Source organism: Dendrobates tinctorius, unplaced genomic scaffold (assembly GCF_039654945.1).
Source record: "Dendrobates tinctorius isolate UK_male_01 unplaced genomic scaffold, ASM3965494v1 ptg000178l, whole genome shotgun sequence".
Lineage (NCBI taxonomy): Eukaryota > Metazoa > Chordata > Amphibia > Anura > Dendrobatidae > Dendrobates > Dendrobates tinctorius.
Genome location: NW_027361845.1, coordinates 2,086,034 through 2,097,159, shown reverse-complemented (window position 1 = coordinate 2,097,159; position 11,126 = coordinate 2,086,034). Strand labels below are relative to the sequence as shown.

At 55.9% G+C, this 11,126-nt stretch overlaps 1 protein-coding gene and 2 non-coding genes across 3 annotated transcripts; all 3 read right to left on the bottom strand.

Moving 5' to 3' along the window:
* Positions 1–650: 650 nt before the first annotated feature.
* SNAPC2 (small nuclear RNA activating complex polypeptide 2) lies at positions 651–7,951 on the bottom strand. Its single transcript, XM_073551637.1, has 6 exons — positions 7,814–7,951; positions 7,236–7,419; positions 4,801–4,920; positions 2,704–2,772; positions 2,073–2,358; positions 651–1,258 (listed from the first exon to the last, which is right to left on the bottom strand). Exons 2-6 carry the CDS (start codon positions 7,407–7,409, stop codon positions 999–1,001), a joined length of 909 nt encoding a protein of 302 aa, XP_073407738.1. The 5' UTR covers positions 7,410–7,419; positions 7,814–7,951; the 3' UTR covers positions 651–998.
* A 111-nt stretch (positions 7,952–8,062) lies between these two features.
* TRNAL-AAG (transfer RNA leucine (anticodon AAG)) lies at positions 8,063–8,144 on the bottom strand. The gene has a single exon. It is a non-coding gene; the product is annotated as a tRNA-Leu (tRNA).
* A 282-nt stretch (positions 8,145–8,426) lies between these two features.
* TRNAW-CCA (transfer RNA tryptophan (anticodon CCA)) lies at positions 8,427–8,498 on the bottom strand. Its single transcript has one exon. It is a non-coding gene; the product is annotated as a tRNA-Trp (tRNA).
* Positions 8,499–11,126: the final 2,628 nt, after the last annotated feature.

The window sequence follows — 11,126 nt, the reverse complement described above, 5'->3', positions numbered from 1 at the left end:
ATGCATGCCGACCGCGCGTCTCCTCTCGAAACCGAGTCTTCCGTGTGTATTGAAAATACACGCTGGGACGCGCCGCGTGTGCCAAGAGCCCTCCGGGAGGAGAAGTGGCTCAATCCTTGTCCATCGCCGTGGACCATGCTGAGGGACCCCTATGTTCAGCAGGGGTGTTAGCCTCCGGACCTCCAGCAGAAGGAAGGGGAGAGATGAGGAGGATCCCAGCCTGATCCTCCTGTGTCCGGCCACCAATGCTCCTGCTCCCTGGAAGTCAGGTCCTCCTCTTCTGCGTCGGTCCCTGATAGAGACAGGAAAAACACAGAGGGTGGTGGAGGGAGGGGACTTTTAACCTCTTGTGTGTTCCTGATGGTGCTGTCAGGAGGGACGTCCTGGAAAAGGGCAAGTTACATTCTACTCAAAAATATAAAGAGAAAAATCAAGACAAATTGAACATTTTGCAGTGGTCTCTTAACACCTCTACAGCTGTGGGACAAAGAATCAGTCATTGTAACCCTGTCTGTGTAGGTAATGAGTCATCTATACAGAGCAGGAGGCACAAGTCTAGTATACGGCCGAGTGGCCAGAGTGATCATGGGAAGAATTTTCAGATAGGAATCTAGTAATTTTGAAAAAAAGAAAAAAAAATACAAAACACATTTAGCATAAAAATATGATTTTAATATCAATAGCCAAAAAAAGTTGCACTCTGTAGTGCAAAAGCATGTGAAATATATGAAATATGAATATCAGGAAAAAAAATGAGATGCTTTGCACATAATATCACTAATCCCGGAGCTCCCACATCTTTGTTGGGAATAACACCCCAAAAATGGTTTGCAATTTTCACAATATTTTAATATCATCCATAGAAAACAAGTATAAAAGAAAGAACGTGTAAATAATTCCACAGCCGACCAGATGGGCGCCATAAGAAGCCTCAGAATAACGAGAAGCCCTGTATGCCTGCGATAGATAGGGGGCAGTACCGAGCCCACATCCAGCCATCAGCGGGGCGCAGCGGGATCCTTTTTCTGCTTTAACAGCTCCAGCGGCATCATGAGGGGGTTTAGAGGGCAGAACCCCAGCTCCCTCCAGTTTGGCTCCTGAGCTTCGCTCAGCGTCTCCTCTTCCTCGGTGTCCTCGGATTTCAGCCGCGTGGTCAGGAAATTGTAAGTGTCGTAAAGGTAGCAGCCGATCCGCGGAGCGTCCAGGTGCCGAAACTCATCCGGGATACAGCGGAGGAGGCGGAGGACGACGGCCGACTCTGAAACGGCACAGACACCAATCACTGAGCGCTACAGTGCTCCTCTGCGCCCGCCTACAGCTCCTCCCCCCCCCCCCCCTCGGCGCCCGCCTACAGCTCCTCCCCCCCCCCCCCCTCGGCGCCCGCCTACAGCTCCTCCCCCCCCCCCCCCTCGGCGCCCGCCTACAGCTCCTCCCCCCCCCTCGGCGCCCGCCTACAGCTCCTCCCCCCCCCCTCGGCGCCCGCCTACAGCTCCTCCCCCCCCCCTCGGCGCCCGCCTACAGCTCCTCCCCCCCCCCTCGGCGCCCGCCTACAGCTCCTCCCCCCCCCCTCGGCGCCCGCCTACAGCTCCTCCCCCCCCCCTCGGCGCCCGCCTACAGCTCCTCCCCCCCCCCTCGGCGCCCGCCTACAGCTCCTCCCCCCCCCTCGGCGCCCGCCTACAGCTCCTCCCCCCCCCTCGGCGCCCGCCTACAGCTCCCCCCCCTCGGCTCCCGCCTACAGCTCCTCCCCCCCCTGGCGCATGCCTACAGCTCCTCCCCCCCCGGCATATGCCTACAGCTCCTCCCCCCCCCCCCTCGGCGCCCACCTACAGCTCCTCCCGGCGCATGCCTACAGCTCCTCCCCCCCCTCGGCGCATCTCTCTGATGAGATTATACAGTTACTTTCGTGTGTACTATTGACTAACAAAATAAAAATGAACATAACATTTGCTTTTTATTATGCAGCTTTGGGTGTGACTAGAGAATGTATATTCAGCCTGCAGAGAATTCTGGGAGGAAACAAAAGTTGAACAAAATGTTGCATAAATGCCCACCCCCCCACCGAGACTACATACCGAACTCAGACAGCTTCGGGAGCACCTCTCCAATCACAGCTTTTGATAGATATAAATAAATATTCTCAAAATCTAAATTGTTCCAACCATCATGGTGACTATTAGTTGGCTCCTTTCCTGAAGAGCTAGGCTCCACCTCTGAAGAGCTAGGCTCCACCTCTGAAGATTCTTTGTGCTGAAGGTTTTGCCCATTAGGTGTGACCGTGTGACCAGAGACTGCTGGGGGCTCCTTACACGGGATGGAGTGATGGAGAGTCACAGGTTCTGTTGAGGCTATCGTCAGCATCTACACAAAGTTTGAAGAAAAAAAATTGGTCAGTAATATATAGCCATTTGCAAAAGTTTATGCACCAAAATGCCTTTTTCCTATCCTAATAACATGACATAGGGATACAAAACAATTCAAAGTCACCAGTCTGGCGACTTTCGTCAAAGGAGTGTAACAATAGATCGGGCGCCAAGTCTTTTGCACAACCCAATTTTTAGGTTTTATGGGTTCCACAATGACAAATTCCATAAATACACAGAAATGAAGCATCAGTGTCTGCAAAAAAAAAAAAAAAAAAAAAGCTGTCCATTGCAGTAGTTGTCTAAACTTTTGCAAAAAAAGTAAATTAGCGATAACATTTACCTGTGAAAAAGCCGCGGACATAGCTTGTTCTGTTGTGCTGCAAATCCGGCTCGCCAAATCCGTCCAGATCTGTCCGCAAAAATAAGAAAATGATCAGGATCTCCGTCCATTGTACTGAGCGAGCGTCGGGGAAAAGTTGCCAAAAACACCACCACCACCGGCTCGCCCCGCAAAACATTATCTGTCACACGGCTCCATCAGTCGAAAAAATAAAAAGTTACGGGTCTAATAAATAAAAAAAAAAGAAGACAACCCAAAAAAAGGTTTATTTCAAAAGTCAGATTTTTTTTCCCCACCATTAAAACAATGTGTACTGAAGGGCAGAATAAGACGGCGAGGGCACTGTTACCACAAAACGTGCTCCGCAATAACTATTTCCCCAAAAAGAGTCAGATCTGCGTTTTTTTCCCCAATTTCTTCCGGTTGGAGTTTTATTTTCCCACTTTCAGGTCCATTATGTGGTAAAGTAATCAGTGTCATTCAAAAGCGCAACTCGTCCCGCACAAAACAAGCCACGATATGTCTATGCTGACAGAAAACCCAGCGACATGCAAAGATCATGGAGATGAAAGGCTGACCTCTGCCATCGCCTCACAAAAGCCTGACCCCAGAGAAGAGAGGGGGTGTGGAGGAAGGAGAGCCCAGGGGACTCTACCCAAGGGCGGGAAAGGAACCTACGAGGGGAGTGGAGACTATACCCAGGGGTGCGAAAGACTCATACCTGGGGGGGGGGGTGGAGCCCATCCTCAGGGGAGGGGATAAACATACCCGGGGGGGGGTGGAGCCCATCCTCAGGGGAGGGGGATAAACATACCCGGGGGGGGGGTGGAGCCCATCCTCAGGGGAGGGGGATAAACATACCCGGGGGGGTGGAGCCCATCCTCAGGGGAGGGGGATAAACATACCCGGGGGGGTGGAGCCCATCCTCAGGGGAGGGGGATAAACATACCCGGGGGGGTGGAGCCCATCCTCAGGGGAGGGGGATAAACATACCCGGGGGGGGGTGGAGCCCATCCTCAGGGGAGGGGGAATAAACATACCCGGGGGGGTGGAGCCCATCCTCAGGGGAGGGGGAATAAACATACCCGGGGGGGTGGAGCCCATCCTCAGGGGAGGGGGAATAAACATACCCGGGGGGGTGGAGCCCATCCTCAGGGGAGGGGGAATAAACATACCCGGGGGGGTGGAGCCCATCCTCAGGGGAGGGGGAATAAACATACCCGGGGGGGTGGAGCCCATCCTCAGGGAAGGGGGATAAACATACCAGGGGGGGGTGGAGCCCATCCTCAGGGGAGGGGGATAAACATACCCGGGGGGGTGGAGCCCATCCTCAGCGGAGGGGGATAAACATACCCGGGGGGGTGGAGCCCATCCTCAGGAGAGGGGATAAACATACCCGGGGGGGGGTGTAGCCCATCCTCAGGGGAGGGGGAATGAACATACCCGGGGGGGTGGAGCCCATCCTCAGGGGAGGGGGGATAAACATATCCGGGGGGGTGGAGCCCATCCTCAGCAGAGGGGGATAAACATACCCGGGGGGGGGTGGAGCCCATCCTCAACAGAGGGGGATAAACATACCCGGGGGGGGGTGGAGCCCATCCTCAACAGAGGGGGATAAACATACCCGGGGGGTGGAGCCCATCCTCAGCGGAGGGGGATAAACATACCCGGGGGGGTGGAGCCCATCCTCAGCGGAGGGGGATAAACATACCCGGGTGGGGTGGAGCCCATCCTCAGCGGAGGGGGATAAACATACCCGGGGGGGGTGGAGCCCATCCTCAGCAGAGGGGGATAAACATACCCGGGGGGGGTGGAGCCCATCCTCAGCAGAGGGGGATAAACATACCCGGGTGGGGTGGAGCCCATCCTCAGCGGAGGGGGATAAACATACCCAGGGGGGGTGGAGCCCATCCTCAGCAGAGGGGGATAAACATACCCGGGGGGGTGGAGCCCATCCTCAGCGGAGGGGGATAAACATACCCGGGGGGGTGGAGCCCATCCTCAGGGGAGGGGATAAACATACCCAGGGGGTGGAGCCCATAGTGCAGGGTGGCAGCCGTCACTCAGCGGAGGCTGTTACCTTTCTTCCACATTTACCTCAATGGGCGCCGGCTCCCGGATCATCTGCAGCTTCTTCTGATGAACCATCTTCCCGTACTCCGTCTGGATCGTCTCTCGAGCAGCTCGACTGCGCAGCCAAGAAAAGTAGTACGCCACCTGAAACGTCACGAGAATGCGTCACACGAGCCTGAGAGGGAGGAGCCAATATCAGGCCACGCCCAGTAACAAGACGATCTCGGCTGGGAGGAGCCAATAAGGGTCTGTGATCACCAAATGCAAGCGGAGACCGTGAAAATGGCATCAGTGCACGGTATGGGGCAGGGATGTTATAGTTTAGATAATTAACCCCTTTGTGTCCGGCCAATGTTAAATTTCTCCATTTTTGTTTCCTCCTCCTTATTTTTCCATTCCAGTGGCTGTATGATGGCGGATTGTATGTTTTGGATGAGACGAGTTTTAGCTTAGAGCGACTCCATTCATCTAATCTGCTGACAGACGGGAGGATGTCTCCATATGGGGCAAAAAGGGAAAAAAAAAAGAAAAGTTTGTAAAAAATAATAATCATCACTGTGTTGCTATTTTATGAACATTTTCACTTTTTCGGGCGATAGCGCTGCCCCAGGACTCAGTTTTTTTTTCGCAAAGTTTTTCTTTGTACTCAGACGATTTAAAAACAGATATTTCATTCATCTACTTTATGGAGGAGCCGAAAACAAAGGGCGACAGGAGAGGTGCTGTGGGGCAACGCCACTTTATGGAGGAGCCGAAAACAAAGGGCGACAGGAGAGCTGCTGTGGGGCAATGCCACTTTATGGAGGAGCCGAAAACAAAGGGCGACAGGAGAGCTGCTGTGGGGCAACGCCTGCGCTCCTCCTCCACACACACCGCGCACTCACCGACACAGCAAGGAAAAAAGTGACTTTATAAAAAACCTTTTCATATTAGGGATCCAGTGATGGGCTGAACGTAACCCTGAAGAAGCAGTCCCACATGGGGGTCCCATCAGCACCCCACAAATCATTACATGCCCCCTCGGACTTACCCTGCCGTCAGACAGCCGCCGCACTCACGTGGTTAAACAGTGGCCATCGCCTCATCCCCCCCCCCCGGTGTGACCCGGCCATCGCCTCATCCCCCCCGCCCCCCGGTGTGACCCGGCCATCGCCTCATCCCCCCCGCCCCCCGGTGTGACCCGGCCATCGCCTCATCCCCCCCGCCCCCCGGTGTGACCCGGCCATCGCCTCATCCCCGCCCCCCGGTGTGACCCGGCCATCGCCTCATCCCCGCCCCCCGGTGTGACCCGGCCATCGCCTCATCCCCCCCCGGTGTGACCCGGCCATCGCCTCATCCCCCCCCCGGTGTGACCCGGCCATCGCCTCATTCCCCCCCGGTGTGACCCGGCCATCGCCTCATCTCCCCCCCCCTGGTGTGACCCGGCCATCGCCTCATCCCCCCCCGGTGTGACCCGGCCATCGCCTTATCTCCCCCCCCCGGTGTGACCCGGCCATCGCCTCATCCCCCCCCGGTGTGACCCGGCCATCGCCTTATCCCCCCCCCCTGGTGTGACCCGGCCATCGCCTCATCCCCCCCCGGTGTGACCCGGCCATCGCCTCATTCCCCCCCGGTGTGACCCGGCCATCGCCTCATCTCCCCCCCCCTGGTGTGACCCGGCCATCGCCTCATCCCCCCCCGGTGTGACCCGGCCATCGCCTTATCCCCCCCCCCTGGTGTGACCCGGCCATCGCCTCATCCCCCCCCGGTGTGACCCGGCCATCGCCTCATCTCCCCCCCCCTGGTGTGACCCGGCCATCGCCTCATCTCCCCCCCCCTGGTGTGACCCGGCCATCGCCTCATCCCCCCCCCGGTGTGACCCGGCCATCGCCTTATCCCCCCCCCCTGGTGTGACCCGGCCATCGCCTCATCCCCCCCCGGTGTGACTCGGCCATCGCCTCATCCCCCCCCGGTGTGACCCGGCCATCGCCTCATCCCCCCCCGGTGTGACCCGGCCATCGCCTCATCCCCCCCCGGTGTGACCCGGCCATCGCCTCATTCCCCCCCCCGGTGTGACCCGGCCATCGCCTCATCTCCCCCCCCTGGTGTGACCCGGCCATCGCCTCATCCCCCCCCGGTGTGACCCGGCCATCGCCTCATCTCCCCCCCCCTGGTGTGACCCGGCCATCGCCTCATCCCCCCCCGGTGTGACCCGGCCATCGCCTCATCTCCCCCCCCTGGTGTGACTCGGCCATCGCCTCATCCCCCCCCGGTGTGACCCGGCCATCGCCTTATCCCCCCCCTGGTGTGACCCGGCCATCACCTCATCCCCCCCCGGTGTGACCCGGCCATCGCCTCACAGGGTGTGACGCAGACACAGCCCCATGACTACTATATACGTCATGTATATGGGTGGTCCGGTGACCCTAATGTCATGGGGCGGTGTCGTGCTGGGCCCCCGCCTCTTGCTGACCGCTTACCTCCCCGTCACTCCGTCCATCTACGGTCGCCCGGGGGGCTTTCTCGCTGACCTGCTCCTTCAGACCCCGGAGCAGCTCCCTCTTCTCCCTGGTGGTCCACACCAGCTGCTGGTGGCTGCTCTCCGGCACCAGATAGCGGCGGGGCGCGGAGCGTCTGCGGACCGGAGGCTTCATCGTGCGCGGCCTGCGGAGGGGACGGTATTACGTTACGGGACATTATAACGGCCGGCTTCTGACATCACCGCGTTAACCCCTCAGATGCCGCAGACAACACTGAACGCAGCACGAAGACGGCGGAGCGATGGCGGCCGAGTCCCAATCACCACCGGTCTGTGGCTCCAATATATCCGGGAAAGCTGAGTGACAACCAATATGGTGCCCTGCACAGCTCCCAGGGGTTGTCACCCAGCTTTTCCAGTGTCTGTAGAGTATCCTGGGCATACAGGAGACTAGGAAAGCTGGGTGACCGTGCAGGGCACAATCTGACAACATCCGTAATTCCGGTATACGTGCTGCAAGAGAACTACAAGCTCCAGCAACTCGCCCTCCGCCGCACACAGGCTCTCCAGCCTCCTCACCTCCACTGCTCCTGATTCCTATGTGCATGTGCAGCGTATTTTCTCGCGAGATCTGAGGTCTTTATTCCTGCCGACGCTCCGTACGGTGACGTCACAGAAAGGGCAGCAAGGCCAGCCGAGACTGAGGGCGGAAGTGGATGACATTTCCGTTTACTTGTAACAAAATTGAGAATTTTGAAAAAAAATTGAAACAAAGAGACACAGAAAGGAAAAGTGAGAGAAAAAAAAACAGAGAAAAAAAAAAAAAGTTGGCAGCGGTGGGATTCGAACCCACGCCCCCGAAGAGACTGGAGCCTTAATCCAGCGCCTTAGACCGCTCGGCCACGCTACCTGACAGTAAGATGAGACATGATAACAGATAACACTAATTGTGTCCAGCATGCTGGGAGATGTAGTCCTGTGTGAGAAGCACAGACCACAAGTACCTTATGTATTATTACCCCAGGCTAGGCCAATCAGGTATCTTACGGAGCGTCATGTGACCTATCACGCGCAGCGCCGTGTACTCTTCTGCTCCTTTTCTTTAGGCGTCGGTGCTTGTTGCCCCAGAAATGTCGCACACTGACAGCGGCGCCGCCACTGTTCATAAATAACCAGAAAAAAATAATTCACATGACCCCGACGTGATTTGAACACGCAACCTTCTGATCTGGAGTCAGACGCGCTACCGTTGCGCCACGAGGTCAGTTGTCCTATCCTGTGTCAGGGCCCCATCCAGCATCAGGAGGATCGCGGAGGAGGGAGGTGGTGGGGTCCCCGCACGCGCATTACTACCCCTCTCTATAGCCTCCTCACGGTATGAAGCCCCCTAAACACACCGATGTCTCCCACAGTCCTCGTCACACACAGCCTGCATGGTGTATCCCCTATACGATGCCCCCACAGGCTCTAAGAGCTCCATACACATCATATCACCCCCACAGTATCCTCAGAGCTCCAGGCAGAATGATGCCCCCTGCACCTCATTCACATTATGATCACTCACAGTGCCCTCCAATAGTATGATGCCTCACAGAGCCCCCCACACAGCATGGTCCCCTCACAGAGCCCCCCACACAATAATGCCCAAAGCAACCCATACACAGTACGATGCCTCACAGTGCCCTACACACAGTATGATGCCTCACAGTGCCCTACACACAGTACGATGCCTCACAGTGCCCTACACACAGTATGATGCCTCACAGTGCCCTACACACAGTATGATGCCTCACAGTGCCCTACACACAGTATGATGCCTCACAGTGCCCTACACACAGTATGATGCCTCACAGTGCCCTACACACAGTATGATGCCTCACAGTGCCCTACACACAGTATGATGCCTCACAGTGCCCTACACACAGTATGATGCCTCACAGTGCCCTACACACAGTATGATGCCTCACAGTGCCCTACACACAGTATGATGCCTCACAGTGCCCTACACACAGTACGATGCCTCACAGTGCCCTACACACAGTACGATGCCTCACAGTGCCCTACACACAGTACGATGCCTCACAGTGCCCTACACACAGTATGATGCCTCACAGTGACCTACACACAGTATGATGCCTCACAGTGACCTACACACAGTATGATGCCTCACAGAGCCCTACACACAGTATGATGCCTCACAGTGACCTACACACAGTACGATGCCTCACAGTGACCTACACACAGTACGATGCCTCACAGTGCCCTACACACAGTACGATGCCTCACAGTGCCCTGCACACAGTACGATGCCTCACAGGGCCCTACACACAGTACGATGCCTCACAGTGCCCTACACACAGTACGATGCCTCACAGTGCCCTGCACACAGTACGATGCCTCACAGGGCCCTACACACAGTATGATGCCTCACAGAGCCCTACACACAGTACGATGCCTCACAGTGCCCTACACACAGTACGATGCCTCACAGTGACCTACACACAGTACGATGCCTCACAGTGCCCTACACACAGTACGATGCCTCACAGTGCCCTACACACAGTACGATGCCTCACAGTGCCCTACACACAGTACGATGCCTCACAGTGCCCTGCACACAGTACGATGCCTCACAGTGCCCTGCACACAGTATGATGCCTCACAGTGACCTACACACAGTATGATGCCTCACAGTGCCCTACACACATTATGATGCCCCCCAGCATCCTACACACAGTATGATGCCTCACAGAGCCCTACACACAGTATGATGCCTCACAGTGCCCTACACACAATATGATGCCCCCCAGCACCCTACACACAGTATGATGCCTCACAGAGCCCTACACACAGTATGATGCCTCACAGAGCCCTACACACAGTTTGATGCCTCACAGTGCCCTGCACACATTATGATGCCTCACAGTGCCCTACACACAGTATGATGCCTCACAGTGACCTACACACAGTATGATGCCTCACAGTGCCCTACACACATTATGATGCCCCCCAGCACCCTACACACAGTATGATGCCTCACAGAGCCCTACACACAGTATGATGCCTCACAGTGCCCTACACACAATATGATGCCCCCCAGCACCCTACACACAGTATGATGCCTCACAGTGCCCTACACAGCCGGAGAACTGCATAAGCCTAAAGAAAGAAAGGGGAAATCTAAACTGCCCCAGAGCAGACCCCAAAGCAATAGACAACCCCCAACATGTATTGTCGGTGAAAAACAGATGAAAACACAAACACAGATAGAAAGACAGGCAGAGCAAACGATGGGGCCCAACTAACTAGATAGGACAGGACAGAAAAGATGCTGGCTGCAATCCGCAAAAAACCCTACCAAAAATGTCCCAACCGTCTGATAGTGAAAAACGCCCTGAAGTCGCTAGACTTCAAAATCACTATATCAGCACTCAGGTATATTCTGAAGACAAAGCAAAGAGATCAACTGATCAGAGACAAAAATGGAGTTCAGCCAGTCCCAACCAGGACTGGCTGAATACAAACACCAAGGAAACCAGACAAAATCTCATGGAATAATAGCAGGGCAAAAACTTAGCTTTTAGTAGACAGGAACCAAGCTGGATGCAAGAGCTCAGAGCAGAAAGGATCACCAGCAGCCCTGCAGGGCGTCGGCTGCCTTATATCCACTCAGAAGTTCCAGATGTCCAATCACATTCCGCCTGTTCAGATGACAGGTTCTTCCCATCCCAATCAATTTCACTACCTCTCTTCACCAGCAGAGGGAGTTCATCAGACATCAAAGGTGAAGGGGAGAATGAACTCACAACAGTACCTCCCCCTTGAGGAGGGGTCACCGAACCCTCATCCATGCCACCAGGGCGATCAGGATGGGCCCGATGAAAAGCACGAA

Excerpts from the sequence above, each read along its gene's own strand:
- SNAPC2 (XM_073551637.1), bottom strand. The coding sequence starts at position 7,409 with ATGAAGCCTCCGGTCCGCAGACGCTCCGCGCCCCGCCGCTATCTGGTG. Across the intron at positions 2,359-2,703 it reads TGTCCGCGGCTTTTTCACAG|ATGCTGACGATAGCCTCAAC; the intron begins GTAAATGTTATC and ends AACTTTGTGTAG. Across the intron at positions 1,259-2,072 it reads CCCGAAGCTGTCTGAGTTCG|AGTCGGCCGTCGTCCTCCGC; the intron begins GTATGTAGTCTC and ends GTGCCGTTTCAG.